This window comes from Symphodus melops, assembly GCF_947650265.1.
Source record: "Symphodus melops genome assembly, chromosome: 9".
NCBI classification, from domain to species: Eukaryota; Metazoa; Chordata; class Actinopteri; order Labriformes; family Labridae; genus Symphodus; species Symphodus melops.
In genome coordinates this window covers 12,367,892-12,391,834 of record NC_136699.1, presented here as the reverse complement: position 1 = coordinate 12,391,834, position 23,943 = coordinate 12,367,892, and the positions used below count along the sequence as shown (strand labels likewise).

General features: G+C 40.0%; 3 protein-coding genes across 7 annotated transcripts in view; all 3 read right to left on the bottom strand.

Moving 5' to 3' along the window:
* Positions 1-23,731, bottom strand: part of LOC306828998 (protocadherin gamma-A11-like) — a gene marked incomplete at its 5' end in the record, with an annotated part of 180,141 nt that extends 156,410 nt beyond the window's left edge. Inside the window, one exon of one of the 4 annotated variants that reach the window (XM_079351802.1) lies at positions 21,015-23,731. In XM_079351802.1, the coding sequence (XP_079207928.1) occupies positions 21,015-23,381 (2,367 nt within the window). Of the gene's footprint in view, positions 1-9,644; positions 12,150-21,014 lie in introns of those variants that run through there. The other 3 variants (XM_079351806.1, XM_079351782.1, XM_079351793.1) reach the window with 3 other exon arrangements.
* On the bottom strand, positions 29-18,227 carry LOC306829037 (protocadherin gamma-A11-like). Of its 2 annotated transcripts, none has more exons than XM_079351855.1 (2): positions 15,639-18,227; positions 29-850 (listed from the first exon to the last, which is right to left on the bottom strand). In XM_079351855.1, the coding sequence occupies exons 1-2, from the start codon at positions 18,003-18,005 to the stop codon at positions 839-841; spliced, it is 2,379 nt and encodes a 792-aa protein (XP_079207981.1). In that variant the 5' UTR covers positions 18,006-18,227; the 3' UTR covers positions 29-838. The 2 variants fall into 2 exon arrangements, with proteins under 2 accessions (XP_079207981.1, XP_079207982.1); XM_079351856.1 differs by having other exon boundaries at positions 29-847.
* LOC306829011 (protocadherin beta-15-like) lies at positions 2,967-6,701 on the bottom strand. Its single transcript, XM_079351828.1, has one exon. It carries the CDS (start codon positions 6,508-6,510, stop codon positions 4,045-4,047), a length of 2,466 nt encoding a protein of 821 aa, XP_079207954.1. The 5' UTR covers positions 6,511-6,701; the 3' UTR covers positions 2,967-4,044.
* Positions 23,732-23,943: the final 212 nt, after the last annotated feature.

Below are 23,943 nucleotides of genomic sequence, written 5' to 3'. Positions count from 1 at the left end.
TGGAAAATTGAAAGAACAACATCGCTGGTGGTATGTGTTGTCTTGTACTGTATCAGACATCCAAATGAGCGTTCGAAATCAAAACCCAGCAAACTGGGAATTTGGACTCCGTTTATATAGATCAATATATTATCAATTCAAGTAGAAGTCGAGAGAGAGAGAGAGAAAGAGAGAAATATAGATAGATCATTCTTTCTCCCCTGATCCAATATCAAGTGACCTATATTTATGCAGTTGAGTTTATCTTCACTCATTTGCAGACATGAATACATAAATGAATACTGGTCGGTTTCACAGCAGTGTGAATATTCTTCCTTGTGTAGCTGCAGCTGTCTGTGCAGGGCTTTTTTTTTTTTTTTTTTTGTAAATTGGGTCAGTACAGCGCCTCCCATCGTTGACACATAGTATGAGCCTGCACTGCCGCAGAGCACAGGATTCTGCACACCATGATTGTGCATTATTTAGGAAATGACTCTACAGCAGCAGCCAGGATTATTAATATCCTTATCGACTCAAGCCCTCACAATCACTCAAATAAGAGCAACGCAGCTGCCTGTGTCACAAGAATGCAAGTTATTTTTTTTTTGTCTTGCAGAGGTGTGCTTTCTAAACCGGCACGTGTGATGACCTGCACTTTACCAATATTACTTAACACATTGTATATGATGAAACAACGAGATAGAGGACAAATAAAAGGGCAGGGTAGAGAAATAAGCACAGAAGCTCATGGATTAACTCAAATTGATAGTGGGTGTGGAACATGGTGTTAATGTGTGTTGTTGAAAGAATATTAAGAGTAGTGCACAGTGAGAGATTTGGAGAGAAAGGGAAATGAGAATTATCTTACCTGCTGTAGGACAGAGGTTCAGGAATTTGCCAAGAAAAGAAAAGAGCAAAAACAAAACAATTAGTGTGAATCCTTTAAAAATGCATGTGTTTCACATCCTGTCACAAACTTTACATTGATAAGCATCACAAACATATCACAAGTAATTTATCAGAATAGTGTGATTGTTTTAGTGACAAATCACTTCTTAACAAGACAAGTTATCACACAAAAAGTCACACAGGAAGTTGTATGTATGGCTGCTTGTTGGAACTTCGTGATCCTTGCTGCCAAAGTATCAAACAAGTACAAGAGTTTTAATGAAGAAAATCACTTTCCTGGTTAAATACAATAAATACCTTACATATAATCTGACTCTTAATTGAAGTGCATACCTTGCATGAAGCATTGTTTTTTTCTGTTTCCAAAAAGACTGCTTTGCTATTTTGTTTATGAAAAGAAATTGCATAATGTCAGGAAATTTTAAAAAAAGCTATTTGTATCCTATATTAACTGAATCATGACTTAGATTATGACATATAATCAAGCTCAACAAAGTGTCAAGAAAATAACCTGATGTCTCCACAATAAAGGGAGGGATTTTTTTTTCTGTCACTCACTGACATGCAGAGAGATAGCTGACTGTATCCACGTCCTGGATTATGTATATAATGAGTCAGCAATTTGATCCCTTAGATAAAATGTTTCTTTAACAGATTTAATCTCAATATTAAAAATACATAAATCTGTAAAACCTATACCATCTAAAACAGCCATGCTGTTATTTAACTGACATACTTTGAAACCCACTCTAATATTGTCATCTACACTGCAGTGTTCTTGTGACCCAGATAAGAAAAGATACAAAATGAGCGCTGCATGTTTCTCCCCCTCCCCTCCTTCAACAACTGAAATTAGGAGCAGAGACAAGCCTGCAGCTGTATAACACGGACAGGAGCACACATGAATTCACAGAGAAATTATTTTGATGACAAATCCTCTCTGCTTCACCACCATCAGTGACAGGCAGCGAAGTGCACACACAGACACTTTGTATGATTTCAGAAAAACACAACATTTGCTGTTGTCTAAGACTACAATGTAACCCATATTCAGCATGAAATGATGGTGCTGTTTACATTCTTACTGATAATATACATTTATACTCCTGCTTTTTCTTCAGGCCATTATTGTATTGTGTCTGAATGTGCATGTTACATGGTGCTGGGGCATTGGAAGAGTTGAATTGTGATTAGAGTTCAACAAATCCTTCTGATTAATGAGAAAGAAAAAATATGCCTCTGAATTATCTACATGCCATACCCACTATTAACTGATTCAACATATAGTCATTTCTGTATTAAAAAACAATACAAAACAACAAAGAAAAGGACCACTGTATTTATATTTTTTCATGTTTTCATATTCACAGTAGAGGGAGAGAGCTAACATTAAATATTTAAAAAAAAGCTAAACTGTTAAAAAGAAAAAAATCATCACCTTAACTAATCAGCAGTTAATACTGAGCACTGCTTTAGTTGACTGTAATATAAGAATATTTTTATTAGTACAATCTATTGGAGTCATGAGAAATACCAGATAATATCACTAAACCTTTATTGATTGGTTGATAGAACATTATCTTCGGACAAAGATTGAATTTTGTCTTGCATCAGCGGCTCAATTTGCATCATAAAATGAAAAGACGAGAGATGAAGGCACAACCATTTAAACAGCAAACAAAGTCAGGGGCCTCCAATGTAGTTTGATGTGTGATTCAGGGGTTTCATATTTGATTTTAGGATTGACTGGTGTGAGAAAGAGTGCTTTAGTCGGAATTCGTTAAGACATTGGATTTGAATAATTTCATTAAAATTCACTGTTCACAGCTATTTGCAATCAGCTATCTTTTAAATTAGCTGGAACATAATGGCGAACACTACAGCACTCTGTAGTAAGTTACACAGAGAGTTTGATATTAAATTGATACACAAATTGAAATCAACACATTGGACTGTACTAATTTGAGGCAAAGAAGAAGGAAGGGGATCTAAAGGTTGATCGGAGTTGGACCGACCTTTATGAAATCTTTATGAAGGTGACTGTTCTGTCACCTTTGCTTTTGAATTATGGTTATGTTTATTACCATCAGTAGGAGTGTCTGTAGTGAAGAGCATGAGTGAAGGGCATTTTGAAGCCCAAAGCATATTAAAGAGTAAAACACAATCTTATTTTTAGGTTTATTTTTTTTATCAACATACAAGTATAGTCTGTTACCATTTTGTTCAGTTCCATTCATATAGTGCAAAGTTTTTGTATAGGTCTCTGTCACACAACAAAGCAAGTGTTAATTTGTGAGAACAAATCATACCAATATCAAACTAAGGTGTATTGTATTCCAAGTAAAAAGTAATAGTTGTGTCAATAATGTTTTACACCTAAACATAAACACAGGCAAAGCCAAACTCCACTGACAAAGCAAAAGATTAATAGTGATGACCATCTTTTTCTGTATGACCCTCAGAGGATACAAATATACAGTGATAGAAGTTAGAAAGTTTCACCATGCACTTAAAATGCAGGAAATCACACACATATACAATGTGTTTTACAGTGTGATCCAATATTTACCTTTTCTTAAAATAAAGAGAATAGAATACAATATAGGAACTTAGATATTTGTAGATCATGAATAAAAGGATATGGGAAAGTTGAGACCAAGTTACCCTGAAAATACACACTATGATAGAGAAGGGATTGGCAACTCACAAGTCAAAGAATAGAAGAAAAGAACAGATAAAGACACAACTGGCCTGACTTAAGATCTAAGGTTTGTTGAAAACATTTTAACCGATGAAAGGGGAGTCTTTATCTATGCTACTGTGATACTAAAAAAAAAAAAAAAAAAAAAAAAAAAACCCACATTGGACAGAGAGTCCAATAGGTTAAGATAGACATCTATGATCAAGATCAAGTCATGGGGTAGAAATGTCGAGGTTAAACCCAAAGAGCTTAACTAAACACGTTGATTCACTCACAACATTTTCATGCATGAATACTTTTGTATTTAATCTGTCACCATTTAGGCACAGAAGACCACAATACGTATTTCTTTGAAAATTCTACACAACCATGTATATATCTGACAACGGCCCCAAATTTAAAACAACAAACAAGGCTTTTATAACAACATATTCACAAGATGTATTGTTGGACTCTTATGTGACTACGTAACATGGATGTGGCCCACCTGGCCTTGCCTTCAGACTGGCTCTATCTGTACTAGTGCGCCTTAGGGTGTTTTTCTGATAGGCTGCACTTCTTTGTTTCAGTGTGTCTGTGTCTGTGTTTGAGCTGAAACGAAAATCGCCCCTCCAAGACCCAGTGGTCAGAAAGGGGTCAAAGCGATCATCTTTCAGAAGGGTCCCACAGTGGCTAAAATCAGCAAAATTAGGGGGGCAGTAGGCTGTAGGGAAAACAGGGAGACTGGCGTTGGTTGACCGGTAAACGTAACCCTGCCGACAGAGCTTAAAATAGAACACACCACTAATTAACAGTATAAGAAGAGAGGACACCGCTATCAGGGCGATGATCAAATAGAGTGTCAAGTTATCTCTGTCCTGAGATTCATCTGCAAACTCAAAGAGTTCGTTTAAAACAGGCAGCCCATCCCCGATGACTATGCTGACTGTAGCAGTGGCGGAGAGAGATTCAGGCCCGTTATCTGTCACTAAAACCACAACAGATTGTTTCGGTTCATCGTCCTCCATGAACGCTCGCACAGTTCTGATTTCTCCTGAATTCAGGCCGACCATAAACAGGTTAGGTTGCGTTGCCTTGATTATTCTGTAGGAAAGCCATGCGTTGTGGCCAGAGTCTGAGTCCACAGCTACAACCTTAGTAACCAGGTAACCTCTTGGTGCTTCAACTGGCACCATATCTTCAGCAATGAATCCGGAGGTTTGAACAGGGTACAGGACAACAGGTGTATTGTCATTTTGGTCCTTGATAAAAACATTTACAGTGCAGGTAGTGGAGAGAGGTGGGCTGCCTCCATCTCGAGCTGTCACCTTAATTTGGAAGTAAACCGTCTGTTCATAATCAAAGAGGCGTGAAGTGAAGAGCTCCCCTGTTTCTGAGTTGATAGTAAGGAAGGAGGACACATCTGAGTTTGTGTCCCTCGATATTTGGTACAGAGTTTTAGCATTGGGTCCATCATCAATATCCTCTGCTTTCACTTTCATCACAAACGTGCCAACAGGTTGGTTTTCTAAGAGGTTGCCATTGTACTCGCTCTGTGTAAAAGTCGGTGGATTGTCATTGATATCAGTGACCACAATGGTTAAAACTTTGACAGTGGAGAGCGAGGGAGAGCCCGCATCTGTGGCTGTCACTGTGATGTTATACTCTGGTTGAAACTCCCTATCTAACAACCCGTCAGTCACTAACATGTAATAGTTTTTGACCTCTGATACAATCTTAAATGGGACATCATCCGCAATCGTACATGTGACGCGCCCACTGCTCCCAGTGTCCATGTCGTAAACATTCATCAAAGCCACCATAGTTCCTGGTCTAGAGTCCTCAGCCACCTTGGCAGAGGCTGATTTGATCTCTATCATAGGCTTGTTGTCGTTTACGTCAGTGATGTCAATTATAAGTTTGCAGTGAGAGGCTTGCCCCCCTCCATCTTTGGCCTGAACGTCCAGCTCGTGAGTACTGGCCTCTTCAAAGTCAATGGGACCTGCCACACGGACCTCTCCACTCATTGGGTTGATTTCAATAACGCCTCCTATCTTGTCTGATAGGTGACTGAAAGAATAAGTAATCTCTCCATAGACACCTTCATCCAAGTCTGTGGCATTCAGTGTTGCTATAAGAGTCCCTATGGGCGAGTTCTCAGGCACATAGGCCTTGTAAACTCGTTGGCTAAAAACTGGGACATTGTCATTGGCGTCCAAAACACGGACATGAATAGAAGCAGTTCCTGATCTGACTGGATTACCCCCATCAATTCCATTGATTTTCAATACATGTTCAGCTTGTGCCTCTCGGTCCAATGGCTTTTTGAGAACAAGTTCCAGATAAGCATTGCCGTTTATCTGAGTACTCATTTCCAGTGCAAAGTGATCATTCGGGCTCAGTTTATATTCACGGATAGAGTTGGTTCCCAGATCGGGGTCATGTGCGCTCTCCAGTGGAAAACGCCTCCCCAGCACAGTGGATTCGACTAAATCTAGTTTTATCTCCTCTGCAGGGAACATTGGGCTGTTGTCATTTATATCTGCAATGTCCAACACTAAGCTGAATGCTTTAAGGGGGTCTTCGAGTAAGAGCTGATACTGTAAGATGCAGACACTGGTTTGCGCACAAAGCTCCTCTCGGTCTATCCTTTGGCTGATCAAAAGATTGCCTGACGCAGCGTCCAGTTCGCACAGCTGGCTCGTTCCCTCTGCAACAACACGGGCCCGACGAGCGTTAAGCTCCGACACTTTTAGCCCTAGATCCCGTGCAACATTGCCGATAACCGATCCCCGCTGCATCTCCTCGGGAAGGACGTAACGGACTTCTCCAGATGAAACGTCAAAAAGTAGGGCAAAAAATAAAAAAGGCAGCCACCATTTTAAGTTTTTTCGATGGTCCATTTTTAAACATGCTCCTGAAAGTAGATCTCCTGTCGACATGTTTGCTCAATCCTCATCAGTAAAATATCGAACTAAAAATGCTGCTGTATTCCAACGAATCCGTGCTTCTCTGGCTGAATTAATCATGCTCTATTAGGGATGCTGTCAGCCTGGATTCCTCCCTCTGTTTCACCACTGCTCTCTCTCTCTCTCTCTCTCTCTCTCTGACTCACAATTGCGTGCGCCTACACACGCTCTCGCTCTCTCTCGCTCTCTCTCTCTCTCTCTCTCTCTCTCTCTCTCTCTTATAAATACCCACACACACAAACACGCATGCGTACACAGTTCTCGGCTCTAACACATTACTCCAGTTCCACTGACACAGATAAAGAGAGGCAAAACGTAGCATCCCTGAGTCAGATATTGTAAAAGAGCGTCACCAAGAGAGTGAGAGGATAACTACAGCAGACCAGTGAGAAAAATGCAATAAATGCTACCATTCTTCCTATCAACCTTCAATTTGACCTACATATGAAAAGTCTAAATTCTTCAGTTTAACCTAAAAAATATTTAAGATGAGTACTCAGGCTGCAGGAAACACATCAAAAACATCACCTGAAATACAACCATAACCTTTAAGCATTAAGTACTTATATTTACATATATTTGCTTGCTTCTCAGAGATGTGTTGATTCATTGTTCAGACTATATGTGGTCCTCTACTATTTTGTTTACCTTTTAATTGAAGTCAAACTCCATCCTGTTAATGTGTAGACGACTGGACTTCAGGGGTGCTCAAAAAAGTTGAGAGAAAAAAAACATGTAAAAAGAATTTGCAGGCTTTATACACCTTTAACCTAATGTGTTACACAGTTGCTTCCTATGCCACTTGAAATATGAGTTGGTGATTCACTTCTTCAGTGCTATTACTGACTATAATCATATATCAATCATATAGGGGGAGGCTTGGTAGTAGCAGGCTTGAATACAATTGTACAATTGAATAATATTGTAGGTGATATCAGTGTTGCAAAACACCCCCAACCCGAACTATGAACAACTGCAGACAACACAAACCATGCGCATAACCCTGTGTCAAAGTGTACACCTTCATGCTCACAGACCACAAAATAAATCATTTAAGGTTCACAAACAATGCTTAAAACTGCAAAAAAAAACCTGTTCAAATGCAACTAATGTATAAAGAAATAATTTGTTTCTTGTGTGATACACATTTGAGAAATAAAGTTATACAAAGCATGTATATTTTTTTCCTTTCTTTTTTGTATGAAAATTTAAAAAGGTCATACAGTATAAGATAAAGACCATGAATGTATTTGAAGCAAAAGGGATATTTGACTTTCCCATCCTTAATGTTCTTTGATCAATATTTTTATTGACCTCATTTAACATGATAACGTGATTATAAATAATAATATATTATGATTATTATGATTAGATCAGGAGTTTGCATCCATCACAAATGTTCAGTGCTAATATAGGAGCACCCATCTGACTTCTTAACAGATTTAAATAATAAATTATTCTCTGCCTTGTGTTTACTACGAAAAACTGTAAACAAACAAAAAAAATGTTTAAGAACCTGACGCACAAAGCTATGTACAACTACATACTGTCCAATTTCTCTAATTTTTACATGACTACATGATATAATGTGGTCAAATATAACATGAATCAAGCACTAGAGGAGTTTTGTGAGCCTGTAAAAACCAGCTCTCTCAGAACGCTCTGCTTTGATGCGTTTGTCTCTTTAAAGCAATGAGCCCCCATAAGTTTTCCCATATACATCACTCATTCACTAGCAAGAATAAAAATGGTGTTGCTCTAGGCTGGGGGTTAGGTTCATGTGGAGAGACCAGGAGAGGGAAGGTTTTTTTTTTTTTTTTTTTTTTACCAGAATCCCACTGTGATGTTACATGAAGAGCACATTTGAAAGAGAAAAAATGTTCTCTGTATTGTAAGACTCATGCAGACCACAAACAAAGGACTGGACGGGTTTGTCTCATATGTTGTGGGTAGGTAGACACTCAGGTTACCCGACTATATGTTTAAAAACACTGTGAACGTGGATTTTTCACAATATGTCCCCTTTAAAATAAGGGTGGTGTCCGTTTTACTACTTCTTTTTTAAAAACAACATTTCTGAATCAAATATTATCCTCTTCTTGGATTTGAGATATAAGGTACTGCTTTATTGTCCCAGACATAATTGTCATCCGTTACTCTATAAAGTCTGACATCAAACTTAAATAAAAGTGTAATCGTAATGGACATAGAGCAGCAATGTTTTCATTTGCACTGATGACACCCTCACCCGGGCACTTCCAGACACTACTGTAACACTCTCATCTAGGTTCATCATCCAAAACACTCAAGAAACTACAATATCCAGAACTCTTCTGCTATAGACTTGCTACTCTCTGCTCTAGTCTCAAAACTATATCCACATCAGCCTAGTCCCTCATGTACTCCCCTTGCTCCTTGTCCATCAGAGAGTCCCATAACCTCTGCTCCCCCTTTTTGAGCTCCTCCACTGGCTCACTCCCACACACACACTCTGTGATCTGCTAACAGAAACCTTCTGTATTTTTTTTATATTATAGATCAGTCTTGAAATTTAGCCATAAGATATCAACCACAAGCATTGACCTTTGAGGTAGAGAGAACCGACGACAGAAGAAGAGATCTGAAATGACAATGTTAAAGAGAAAAGGATACAAACTCTTCATGTTTCAATGTAAAAATATAAAAGATCATAGATACACAAGACACCCTGCATCAGAGCCAAAAGACCCATTCCTTGTAATTAATTACACAACTATATCAAAACAGTAAGATGGATTTAAACAAAAGATCTCGGCTTCCAAGAGAAATTCAAATACATAATTAAATATGAGACATCATTTGGAACATGAAGACATATGAACCTATAAACCAGGCAACAAAATAGGGCGAAACGATGAAGTCGGATTTCCTCTGAACTCAAAAATAATAGTTGATAATCTAACACCACATGTATATATGTATATCAACACTATTGAACTGGATTAAGTATGATAAGAAAGAAAACACCAATAAGAGCTTGAAGTGAAGTGAATTTAACTTTCCTTCATTAAGATCAAACACTTTCGAAATATTCAAAAGGCTTAGCAATAATTGCCAGATGCTCCTACCTCTGGAGAATCATCACAGTCTCCAAAAACATCAGCAAAGTCTGTAGGACTTTTCCTCAGAGTCTGGTCAGCAGGCAGTGTGTTGTCATTGTAAGAGGACACAAACTTAAAGTCACTGGTTCGAGACCCTGTCGTCAGGTAGGCGTCATAGTTGTAAGCGCTGCGTAAAGTCCCTGTGCCGTCAACATCTGCGTAATTAGGAGGCAGATAAGTGCTGGGGATGGCAACTGCTCCTTCAAACAACAGTCTGGGCTTTCTCCTGCGACAAAACCTCACACCCAGGATGATGATGATGAAGGTCAGAAAAAAGGTGGACACACACACCAGCGCGATGATCAGATAAGAGGTCAGTTTGGAGTTCTTCTCGTCATAAGAAATGTCCTTCAGTTCTGGCACCTCAGCCAAGTTATCAGAAATCAGTAAATACATGGAACAGGTGGCAGACAGAGAGGGCTGTCCGTTATCTTTCACTGACACAACAAGGTTCTGTTTCATGCTGTCAGACTCAGAAATGTCCCGCTGGGTCCTGATCTCTCCACTGTGGACACCAATAGTGAAAAGACCCGGATCAGTGGATTTCACTATATGATAGGACAGCCAGGCGTTCTGTCCGGAGTCCGCGTCCACCGCGATCACTTTGGACACCAGAGAGCCTCCGTGTGCAGCTTTGGGGACCAGCTCGGTCATGAAGGAGTTGCCCTCCGGGGAGGGGTACAGTATCTGAGGAGAGTTGTCATTCACATCTGATATGAACACACTCACGGTCACGTTGCTGCTGAGAGGAGGAGAACCGTTGTCTCTGGCCATCACGTGCACCTTAAAGCTCCTGAACTGTTCATAATCAAACGACCTCACAGCGTGGATCACCCCCGTGTCTCCGTTCACTGACACATAGGAGGACACAGGGGCACCGTTCACCTCACCGGATAACAGAGAATAAATCACGGTACCGTTCTGTCTCCAGTCGGGGTCTCGAGCACTAACGGAACACAAAGTGGAGCCAGGTTTATTATTTTCACTCACATATGCGCTGTACCACTGTTCCTCAAACACAGGTGGGTTGTCGTTGATGTCTGCTACAGATAACTGAACAGTTTTAGAGGAGGACAGAGGTGGAGAGCCCTCGTCAGTGGCAGTGATTGTAATGTTGTAATCAGACACTAGTTCACGGTCCAGTTGTCCTGTGCTCAGCACAGAATAATAGTTTTTAATAGAAGGAACCAACTTAAAAGGGACATTTTGCTGAATGGAGCAGCGCACCTGTCTGTTAGTCTCAGAGTCTCTATCCTGCACGTTAATGATGCCCACCTCTGTACCAGGTGGAGTGTCCTCAGGTATGGGGTTAGTTAGTGATTTCAAACTGACTACAGGGGCGTTGTCATTCAGATCAGTGATGGAAATTATTACCTTAGCGTAAGATGAAAGACCCAATCCATCTTTAGCTTTAACACGTATTTCAAAAGATGATGTGGTCTCATAGTCAATAGCTCCAATTACTTTTATTTCACCCATTTTACGGTCAATACTAAATATTTTCTTAACATCGTCAGTAACATGTCCAATGTCATAAGTCACCTCTCCATTAACTCCCTCATCTGCATCAGTAGCACTCACTGTGACCACCACAGTATCTAAAGGAGAGTTTTCAGGCAGACTGGCTTTATAGACGGCCTGACTGAACACTGGGGCGTTATCATTAGCATCCAGTACAGTGACGTGAATGACCACTGTACCTGATCTCTGAGGAGAGCCTCCATCTAAAGCTGTGAGCAGCAAACTGATCTCTTTTTGCTTCTCTCGATCGAGCTCTTTATCAAGAACAAGCTCGATTGTGTTTCCATTAGCAGCCAAAACAAAATTCTCATTCTTTTTTAAACTGTATTGTTGAACTGAGTTTTGCCCTACATCCGCATCGTGCGCCTCCTCTATCACAAAACGAGCTCCTCTGTCTGCAGACTCGCGGATTTCAATATTGATCGATTTTTCATCAAACTGTGGGGAGTTATCGTTAATATCTTGAATGTGTAGAGTTATCCGATGGAGCTCGAGAGGATTCTCCAGCACAAGCTCCTGTTTTAAGATGCACGAAGCCTTTTCGCCACAGAGCCCCTCTCGGTCAATCCTGTCCGCAACAACCAGCTCTCCGCTATTCAGGTTGATGTCACAATAACGTTTATCCGTCCCATCCGTGTCAATTCTGGCTCTTCTGTTAGACAAAGCACCCATCTGCAGCCCGAGATCCTTGGCTATATTTCCAATAACCGATCCTCGTTTCATCTCCTCTGGAAAAGAATAGCTCATGTCTCCATATGCGCCACGCAAGAGAAGGAGGAGGACATAGACGTGGCAGGTTTGAAAAACGATTATATTAGATTCCATCATCAACGAGAAACAAAGCGAATAAAAATATAGACAAAAACATGAAGGGTGACTGCGATTCCAGGATGTGTTCCCTATCTGAACACAAGAGCACACGACTATGCGTCCACACCGACGGATAAAGGAACTATACAATCGTACGCCTGGTGAATAGCGCCACCGTGAGATAGAGTAAAACATTTAGAAGGATGACATGAAAAGAAAAAAACTTCCATCTGTTTTGGTTGATTAAAATGACATATCACGAAAAAAAACAAAAACACTAACCACATGTTTGTTGAGTAATATTTGAAACTGCAGTTGTTTGAGATTCAACTGAAGAGACAATAAGCAAACCAGCAACAGGTCTTATAGGTTATTAACTGTGTACTGATTGCAGGGGTCAAGTTATGGATTTATATTGTATTTCCTCTTTCAGGTTTACTGCTATGGATCTTGTGTTTTAATTTGCTTCATGTATTTATCACAGTTTCACAGTGAAACTGAAGTTCTCCAAAGTTGATGTAAACCTGGTGAAAATAGAGAAAAACTTTTGTTTCCATCTTCTTCAAGTTGGGAGTCATCCACCAACATAAATTTTAAGAAACATCTATTTGCAGCAGGGCTTGGTCTGTTTTACATAAATCAGCAGAGACATTTGTGTTTCTGTCTACATGTTTTAGAAGTATATATGTCTGGCATCTATGGACACATTTGTGTTATTGGCTGAAATAAAGCTTTGTTTTACAAATTAATTGTTTTGTGATGATTGTTTCTTTCTAGAACACACTCAAGAGCAGAGTAATGGATTTAATTGTTACAAGACTGGTATGCAGAAAACTTTGGTTTTGTATTGTAACTTTTGCTAAACAAAGGGCCACAAGCTGCTTAGAAACACCTGCACTTCTGTGAGCATACAACTGCATTACAGTATAAGGTGATTAAATTTAAGACACCCAAATGAGTTTAAGGAGAACTGACTGATCCTCTGCACTCTTCTTAAAAGATGAACTTCACTCCCACCATCAAAGATCAAAGATTGGTGATAAATCCATCAAACACAACCCCTGATGCAGTAGATTTCACACAACTTAGAATCACATAAATAAACCACTCGGAGCAGCAGAGCCGAAAGGCAAAGAGTTGAGACCAATCACTTTCGATAAAGTCAATCCACAGAAAATCTCAGCCAAAACTACGACAATCGGATTAGTAGGAACACCACAAATGAGAATCCCTCATTATGCCAGCATAACGTACAGGTAAAGTAGCATGTCTATGAGATGCTTTTATGTTCATTACTGTTGCAGACCGCTTTGTCAAAAGCAACATGTAAAGAGACATAGATCAAGTCACGAACGCCGAGGGAGAGCAATCGTGAAAATGTCAACAAAAACTATGAGTTAAATTAGTCACACAGGTGAAGATGAAGTAAGACAAACAATTCTGGTTTATGGTATGTTGTTTAACAGAAAAGAGATACAAAGGGTTGTGCTTGCAAGGAATTCATGTAAAAAAAAAAAAAAAGACTCAAGATAAACATTCATTAACAAGGAAGTTGTTTCTTCTGCAACAATATTTGTGTCTGGAAGACACATCCTAAAAGTGAATGAATCTTTAAACAATAAATTACTACATCACATTGTAGCCACTATGCTCCAGCTCAAGTGTTGCATGAAGGCATTAAGTATCTTTGAATATACATATGTGTATATGTGTGTGTGTGTGTGTGTGTGTGTGTGTGTGTGTGTGTGTGTTTTAATCAATGTTATGTTAGGATTTAGCTGGTATCAGGTAATTAATGAGTAAATAAGATAAATTATTCTGGTAAAGTTCATGAAATTCCGATTGAGAATGGATTTTATTATGTGCCAACCTCCCAAGAACTTGAACTCATTTTTGCCGACCAAACACTAAAAACAACACATCTAAACGTTACCTATCAGCCAGGAAAAGATGAGAGCAAAGCAGTGTTAGTAGACACAAAGAACATGTTAACAAAGATAACATAAAAAAAAAGAGTTCGAACAAGCTCAGTCACTGTGCTTCCTAAGAAAAAATAATCTGCTAGACTTTATAGACTGTGGTGTCAGCGGTGGTGTAATAATGTAACAAGGTAGTACTCTTTATAGGATTTTCTGGGAGTATCTGTATTTTACTTGAGTTTATATATTGTTTTGCACTTCTTACGTTTACTCTGGATAAAGTGTTCTCTTACTCTGATACATTTTACTGGAAAAGCTTTGTTAATTGTTACTCATCCATATGGGGTACTTATAGTCAAACAGATTTAATGCAATCCATGCAGGCAGACAGATAGACATACAGACAGACAGACAGACAGAAAGCTGCAGATGAAAAGAGAGGAGAGAGAAAGTCTAGTCTGCAATGGAGAAAGTCAGAGTAAAAAGGTAGCACATGAGAGGTAAACTGTGAAGGCACAGGGGTCGAACCCCCAACTTTTCTGGTTAGAGATGACTGACTTTATCAACTGAGCCATAGCTGTCCCAAGGACACAGAGTTCATTACAACTATCAATACAAGTAAACTTATAGCAAACTTCTACAAGAACTGTAAAGATCGCTGTTGCAAAAGGCCAAGCAGTATTTGGGAAATATTCCTCTGTATTTCAGCACCAAGGACAGAGACAGAAATACAACATTCGGATTGAATCAAGGCCATAGGGGCTTAAATCAGTGCAGAGTAAAAAGATATATAACCAGAAATGTGCACTTGTAATAGATGCATGTTGAAATTTGGAGAAATACCAAACACAAAAAGGACAAGCCTTGTAGATTGAGGTTAAAGAGAACCAGGGAAGAAATACAGTGCAGCGATGACAATGTACAATGTGTGAGAGTGAAATGTCCTGGATGCCATTGGTACAAACTCCTTCATATGTCAACAGAAAAAAAGAACAAAAAAAACAACATGAAACACCCTGCATCATGGCTAAATGCCCATGCTTGGAAACTCTTTGAAAAAAGAATTCAAAACCACAGAGTAAATAAATACAAAGCTGAGTTAAACTACTGGAAAAAAAGATTTCCTATGAACACCACAAAAACATGAACAAGCCTCAAACCAAAGGGAAAACTAAAATCCTTACTTCACATGTCCAAAGAAATATTATCAAACACAAAAAAAGAATTAGATGGCGCCAACCTTGCAGAGATTAAGTCAAGGGAATTAACATTCCCTTAAATAAATGCAACACGTGTATTTCAGAGTGGGAATATGAATTCTGTCTGTATTACATCCCATTCAAATAATGAGGAAAAAAGGGATGGAAATTGTTAAATTCAGAGTTATATGAAAACGCACTTCTTGACAACTTTTATTAATAGAAGGCGAAAAGCCAACTAGTGATACTTTATCTTATGTATATTAAAGTTCTGATAAGCATCCGGAATGAATGATAAATTAAGGTATGGGTAGTTACATCATGAACACACCAGTATTCCAATGGAGGGAACAAATAAATAAACCTTGAAGGAACCTTTGTTTTAAGATGTACTTATCAAGACACACAAAGTTATTGGCAACTATTCAATGCAATCTAACGCCAGTGTTTTTCATTTCAAACTGTTATATGCCGCTTAATAAAGCCTGGGGAGATTTCACAAATGTTCTTACCTCAGGAGAATCATCACAGTCTCCAAAAACATCAGCAAAGTCTGAAGGACTTTTCCTCAGAGTCTGGTCAGCAGGCAGTGTGTTGTCATTGTAAGAGGACACAAACTTAAAGTCACTGGTTCGAGACCCTGTCGTCAGGTAGGCGTCATAGTTGTAAGCGCTGCGTAAAGTCCCTGTGCCGTCAACATCTGCGTAATTAGGAGGCAGATAAGTGCTGGGGATGGCAACTGCTCCGTCAAACAACAGTCTGGGCTTTCTCCTGCGACAAAACCTCACACCCAGGATGATGATGATGAAGGTCAGAAAAAAGGTGGACACACACACCAGCGCGATGATCAGATAAGAGGTCAGTTTGGAGTTCTTCTCGTCATAAGAAATGTCCTTCAGTTCTGGCACCTCAGCCAAGTTATCAGAAATCAGTAAATACATGGAACAGGTGGCAGACAGAGAGGGCTGTCCGTTATCTTTCACTGACACAACAAGGTTCTGTTTCATGCTGTCAGACTCAGAAATGTCCCGCTGGGTCCTGATCTCCCCACTGTGGACACCAATAGTGAAAAGTCCCGGATCAGTGGATTTCACTATATGATAGGACAGCCAGGCGTTCTGTCCGGAGTCCGCGTCCACCGCGATCACTTTGGACACCAGAGAGCCTCCGTGTGCAGCTTTAGGGACCAGCTCGGTCATGAAGGAGTTGCCCTCCGGGGAGGGGTACAGTATCTGAGGAGAGTTGTCATTCACATCTGATATGAACACACTCACGGTCACGTTGCTGCTGAGCGGAGGAGAACCGTTGTCTCTGGCCATCACGTGTACCTTAAAGCTCCTGAGCTGTTCATAATCAAACGACCTCACAGCGTGGATCACCCCCGTGTCTCCGTTCACTGACACATAGGAGGACACCGGGGCACCGTTCACCTCACCGGATAACAGAGAATAAATCACTGTACCGTTCTGTCTCCAGTCGGGGTCTCGAGCACTCACGGAACATAAAGTGGAGCCAGGTTTGTTATTTTCACTCACATATGCGCTGTACGACTGCTCCTCAAACACAGGTGGGTTGTCGTTGATGTCTGCTACAGACAACTGAACAGTTTTAGAGGAGGACAGAGGTGGAGAGCCCTCGTCAGTGGCAGTGATTGTAATGTTATAATCAGACACTAGTTCACGGTCCAGTTGTCCTGTGCTCACCACAGAATAATAGTTCTTAATAGAAGGAACCAACTTAAAAGGGACATTTTGCTGAATGTAGCAGCGCACCTGTCTGTTAGTCTCAGAGTCTCTATCCTGCACATTAATGATGCCCACCTCTGTACCAGGTGGTGTGTCCTCAGGTATGGGGTTGGTCAGTGATTTCAAACTGACTACAGGGGCGTTGTCATTCACATCAGTGATGGAAATTATTACCTTAGCGTAAGATGAAAGACCCAATCCATCTTTAGCTTTAACGCGTATTTCAAAAGATGAAGTGGTCTCATAGTCAACAGCACCAATTACATTAATTTCACCCACTTTACGGTCAATACTAAATATTTTCTTAACATCTTCAGTAACGTGTCCAAATTCATAAGTCACCTCTCCATTCACTCCCTCATCTGCATCAGTAGCACTCACTGTGACCACCACAGTATCTAAAGGAGAGTTTTCAGGCAGACTGGCTTTATAGACGGCCTGGCTGAACACTGGGGCGTTATCATTAGCATCCAGTACAGTGACGTGTATGACCACTGTACCTGATCTCTGAGGAGAGCCTCCATCTAAAGCTGTGAGCAGCAAACTGATCTCTTTTTGCTTCTCTCGATCGAGCTCTTTATCAAGAACGAGCTCGATTGTGTTTCCATTAGCAGCCAAAATAAAATTCTCATTCTTTTTTAGACTGTACTGCTGAACTGAGTTTTGTCCTACATCCGCATCGTGCGCCTCCTCTATCACAAAACGAGCTCCTCTGACTGCAGACTCGCGGATTTCTATGTTGATCGCTTCTTCCTTAAACTGTGGGGAGTTATCGTTTAAATCTTGAATGTGTAGAGTTATCCGATGGAGCTCGAGAGGATTCTCCAGCACAAGCTCCTGTTTTAAGACGCACGAAGCCTTTTCGCCACAGAGCCCCTCTCTGTCAATCCTGTCCGCAACAACCAGCTCTCCGCTATTCAGGTTGATGTCACAATAACGTTTATCCGTCCCATCCGTGTCAATTCTGGCTCTTCTGTTAGACAAAGCACCCATCTGCAGCCCGAGATCCTTGGCTATATTTCCAATAACCGATCCTCGTTTCATCTCCTCTGGAAAAGAATAGCTCATGTCTCCATATGCGCCACTCAGGACATAGAAGCCCCACAGATAAAAAACAAAAATATTTGAATCCATCTTCAGAGGTAATATGTTCAGATGACAAAAAAAATCGACAATACACTCTCCTAACTCGCAACGCTCATATCATGAACGTAATGTTGCCTCTATCTGGACGTAAAGGCGAACACAAACGTATTTCCACAAAGGAAAGAGGAGTTAAACTGTTTTAAAGGTTGGTGTATAGCGACACCGTGAGTTGGATCCAAAAAAAACAGGACCAAAAACAATCCACATAAAACAAAAAATATATTTACAGTACTTTGGACTTCAAAACCACCAAACAGTCGCTAACAATCAATCCAAATTAGGAAACCATACAACAACAACTAATGTGCATTCAGTTCAGTTTGTTTCTCCAGATCTTTATTTTCTAGATAACCTGCAGCTAAGACAATAATTTCCCAGTTAGTGATCATTAATGTACATCCATCCATTTCATCTATCTACCGATTTATCTATCAAAGACAAACTCAAACCAATGTCTGAAGACAGCTACACCTTGTCTAAGTCTTTAAAAGGTCACTATAATGTAAGCTATCTTTAACCATAGTCCAACTGTGTTTACATTGTCTTTATTTTGTTCCAGTCAACTCACTTAAAAGTAACATACTTTACTGAAATAATCTGCCACAAAAAAAACAAGATAGAGGTCTTTGTTGAATTGGACCATGACAGAAGCATTTCCTTCACTTACTTTTGCACTCCACATGTACAATCTGATAATCCTCTATAAAAGGGATGCAGACTTGCTTTTTTCAAATTTTAAGAGAGGGATTCATCTGGAAGGAACAGACATGGCTTCAGACTAATGGGAGTGTATGGAGTCTGGTAAAGATGTGAATCTGCAAAGCTGAAGTCCCCTTAATTGATCAGCAAAAGTTGTTATCATTGATCCTTGCTTAAATTTGTTTCCATTTGGATATCTTTAAATGTTGGCAAAGATACATTTAGACATGCGACTGCATCAGCAATTTAATTTTTTGCAGACTTACAGTCTAAATATATTGGAGAACATATGATTGCAGGGCACTGCTTATTAGTGTATCAAAACATTGTTTGTGCATGTGTACAATTGATATGATAACAACAACAAATTAGAGTCACTTTTGTCATCATGTAAGAGGGGTTGCAAAAAAATGGCATACTTTAGACTATTGTCTGCTGTGGGATCGAGATATTCCACATTATAATTGGGAAGCCTGTATTCCAATGCATTTTGAATTTGTACAATTTCAAATTGTATTCTTCAAAGAGGCTGCAGTTTAATCTCAGGATTAAGCTTTGTTATCAAGAGTTTATTGGACTGTACTGTTACTGAAATGTAAAAAAAACTAAATCTATGACTGAAAGCTCTACAGATGGAAAAGTTTGTAATTAAAAGAAGATTTCTCAATCCCTACTTGCTCAGACATCTTATGATCATTTTGTAGTTGTGTTAGAATTGTTTTTTTTTTTTTAGTTCCAGGTAAAAGAGGAGAAACAACTCAAAAAACAAACAACTCCAAAAACAATGGAGTCAAAGCGTCATGCAAAAATCAAAGTCATTCAAAGTCAGAAAACAATAATTTCCCAGCTTGGGTTAATAAAGTACATCTATCGATCGAAAAGCTCACCCATGGACACCTGAGTTGTTTGCTATTTAAAACACAAGCCAACTTTTGGCCAAAGCAGAAAGCTATCAAACACAGCACAGCTCAAACAAAAGAGGCCAGTTGAGCACATTTTATCGGGAAAACTTTTTTTTACTAAGTTAATGAAAGGACCATTCTGAAATATATGTTCCTCTTATAGAAAAACAGCATGTAGGTTTCTGTCATCCAACTCAAGGGATAAATATCACAGTCTGCGATATACCATGAACATGAGTTTCTATGGATTATAGAGAAAGATCAGAACTTTCAAGAAATGCTATGTCGAGGGCAATTATTGTAGATGACATATTTTCACAAACTTGGCCACAAAATCTTAAAAAAAAGAAAAAACTTTGTGATTGCATTCAAAATATTATTTAGGAGGAAGCGTTTCTCGATGGAAGCTTATTATGAAGACTGAGTTGCAATGCACACTGTTGGTTACTATCACGCTGTTTTCAAATGATGATATCTTGTACTCTTCTCCATGCATTCTTTGCCATCTTATTGTATTTCCTTTGTAATAAAAACACAAAAACAGAATAAGAAAGTGGAGCTCTAAAAATGACAATTTGTCATCAGTATGCAGAGCAAAAACACATCAACACCAATAGAAGAATGGTTGATCCCTCATTTGGCTCACATGAGGATTCAATGTGACCAACAAAAGGCTGAAAAAATGTATTTTGCAGAAGATGGAACAATACATATCCCTACAAATCATACTTATAAGATCAATGATCCATAACTTCACTGCCAGGGACACAAGCACCTTATCAATACATTGCTGACCTGTTTCAATAGCTACCCGCTATCAGCAATGCAAATAATAAGTATGACACTAACACAGACCATCAAATTGATGATGCTTATTTAAATCAAACACTAAATAGTGGTACCAAGGACAGCGACACAGAAAACTAGATTTATGTCTAAAGAGAAAGACTCACAACATTTTTCTTGGTTAACAGACAAACATAAAAACAAATATGACAAACTGCCCTTCGAAACAGTTTCTTTATATTCAGCATAAAAAATTGACAGATGATAGACAGGTCACAAAGACCTGAAATTTTGAATGACATGATGCAAGACAACACATTTAAAAGGCGCAGTATGTTAAAGTTCTGATAAGCATCCAGAATGAATGATACATTAAGGCATATAATTGTCTTATTTTGTAAAAGCATATTTTTTGTTTGTTTGCAACACCAGTATTCCAATGGAGGGAACGAATAAATAAACCTTGAAGGAACCTCTGGCTTAAGTTGTACTTATCAAGACACACAAAGTTATTGGCAACTATTCAATGCAATCTAACGCCAGTGTTTTTCATTTCAAACAGATAGATGTCGTTTGATAAAGCCTGGGGATATTTTGCAAATGTTCCTACCTCAGGAGAATCATCACAGTCTCCAAACACATCAGCAAAGTCTGTAGGGCTTTTCCTCAGAGTCTGGTCAGCAGGCAGTGTGTTGTCATTGTAAGAGGACACAAACTTAAAGTCACTGGTTCGAGACCCTGTCGTCAGGTAGGCGTCATAGTTGTAAGCGCTGCGTAAAGTCCCTGTGCCGTCAACATCTGCGTAATTAGGAGGCAGATAAGCGCTGGGGATGGCGACTGCTCCGTCAAACAACAGTCTGGGCTTTCTCCTGCGACAAAACCTCACACCCAGGATGATGATGATGAAGGTCAGAAAAAAGGTGGACACACACACCAGCGCGATGATCAGATAAGAGGTCAGTTTGGAGTTCTTCTCGTCATAAGAAATGTCCTTCAGTTCTGGCACCTCAGCCAAGTTATCAGAAATCAGTAAATACATGGAACAGGTGGCAGACAGAGAGGGCTGCCCGTTATCTTTCACTGACACAATAAGGTTCTGTTTCATGCTGTCGGACTCAGAAATGTCCCGCTGGGTCCTGATCTCTCCACTGTGGACACCAATAGTGAAAAGACCCGGATCAGTGGATTTCACTATATGATAGGACAACCAGGCGTTCTGTCCGGAGTCCGCGTCCACCGCGATCACTTTGGACACCAGAGAGCCTCCGTGTGCAGCTTTGGGGACCAGCTCGGTCATGAAGGAGTTGCCCTCCGGGGAGGGGTACAGTATCTGAGGAGAGTTGTCATTCACATCTGATATGAACACACTCACGGTCACGTTGCTGCTGAGCGGAGGAGAACCGTTGTCTCTGGCCATCACGTGCACCTTAAAGCTCCTGAACTGTTCATAATCAAACGACCTCACAGCGTGGATCACCCCCGTGTCTCCGTTCACTGACACATAAGAGGACACCGGGGCACCGTTCACCTCACCGGATAACAGAGAATAAATCACTGTACCGTTCTGTCTCCAGTCGGGGTCTCGAGCACTAACGGAACATAAAGTGGAGCCAGGTTTGTTATTTTCACTCACATATGCGCTGTACGACTGTTCCTCAAACACAGGTGGGTTGTCGTTGATGTCTGCTACAGACAACTGAACAGTTTTAGAGGAGGACAGAGGTGGAGAGCCCTCGTCAGTGGCAGTGATTGTAATGTTGTAATCAGACACTAGTTCACGGTCCAGTTGTCCTGTGCTCACCACAGAATAATAGTTTTTAATAGAAGGAACCAACTTAAAAGGGACATTTTGCTGAATGGAGCAGCGCACCTGTCTGTTAGTCTCAGAGTCTCTATCCTGCACGTTAATGATGCCCACCTCTGTACCAGGTGGTGTGTCCTCAGGTAGGGGGTTAGTTAGTGATTTCAAACTGACTACAGGGGCGTTGTCATTCACATCCGTGATGGAAATTATTACCTTAGCGTAAGATGAAAGACCCAAACCATCTTTAGCTTTAACGCGTATTTCAAAAGATGAAGTGGTCTCATAGTCAACAGCACCAATTATTTTTATTTCACCCACTTTACGGTCAATACTAAATATTTTCTTCACATCGTCAGTAACATGTCCAAATTCATAAGTCACCTCTCCATTCACTCCCTCGTCTGCATCAGTAGCACTCACTGTGACCACCACAGTATCTAAAGGAGAGTTTTCAGGCAGACTGGCTTTATAGACGGCCTGGCTGAACACTGGGGCGTTATCATTAGCATCCAGTACAGTGACGTGTATGACTACTGTACCTGATCTCTGAGGAGAGCCTCCATCTAAAGCTGTAAGGAGCAAATTGATCTCTTTTTGCTTCTCTCGATCGAGCTCTTTATCAAGAACAAGCTCGATTGTGTTTCCATTAGCAGCTAAAACAAAATTCTCATTCTTTTTTAGACTGTATTGCTGAACTGAGTTTTGCCCTACATCCGCATCATGCGCCTCCTCTATCACAAAACGAGCTCCTCTGAATGTAGTTTCTCCGGTTTCTATTTCGATCGCTTCTTCCTTAAACTGTGGGGAGTTATCGTTTATATCTTGAATGTGGAGAGTTATCCGATGGAGCTCGAGAGGATTCTCCAGCACAAGCTCCTGTTTTAAGATGCACGAAGCCTTTTCGCCACAGAGCCCCTCTCGGTCAATCCTGTCCGCAACAACCAGCTCTCCGCTATTCAGGTTGATGTCACAATAACGTTTATCCGTCCCATCCGTGTCAATTCTGGCTCTTCTGTTAGACAGAGCCCCCGTCTGCAGCCCGAGACCCTTGGCTATATTTCCAATAACCGATCCTCGTTTCATCTCCTCTGGAAAAGAATAGCTCATGTCTCCATATGCGCCAATCAGGACATAGAAGCCCCACAGATAAAAAACAAAAATATTTGAATCCATCTTCAGAGGTAATATGTTCAGATGACAAAAAAAATTGACAATACACTCTCCTAACTCGCAACGCTCATATCATGAACGCAATGTTGCCTCAATCTGGACGTAAAGGCGAACACAAACGTATTTCCACAAAGGAAAGAGGAGTTAAACTGTTTTAAAGGTTGGTGTATAGCGACACCGTGAGTTGGATCCAAAAAAAACAGGACCAAAAACAATCCACATAAAACAAAAAATATATTTACAGTACTTTGGACTTCAAAACCACTAAACAGTCGCTAACAATCAATCCAAATTAGGAAACCATACAACAACAACTAATGTGCATTCAGTTCAGTTTGTTTCTCCAGATCTTTATTTTCTAGATAACCTGCAGCTAAGACAATAATTTCCCAGTTAGTGATCATTAATGTACATCCATCCATTTCATCTATCTACCGATTTGTCTATCAAAGACAAACTCAAACCAATGTCTGAAGACAGCTACACCTTGTCTAAGTCTTTAAAAGGTCACTATAATGTAAGCTATCTTTAACCATAGTCCAACTGTGTTTACATTGTCTTTATT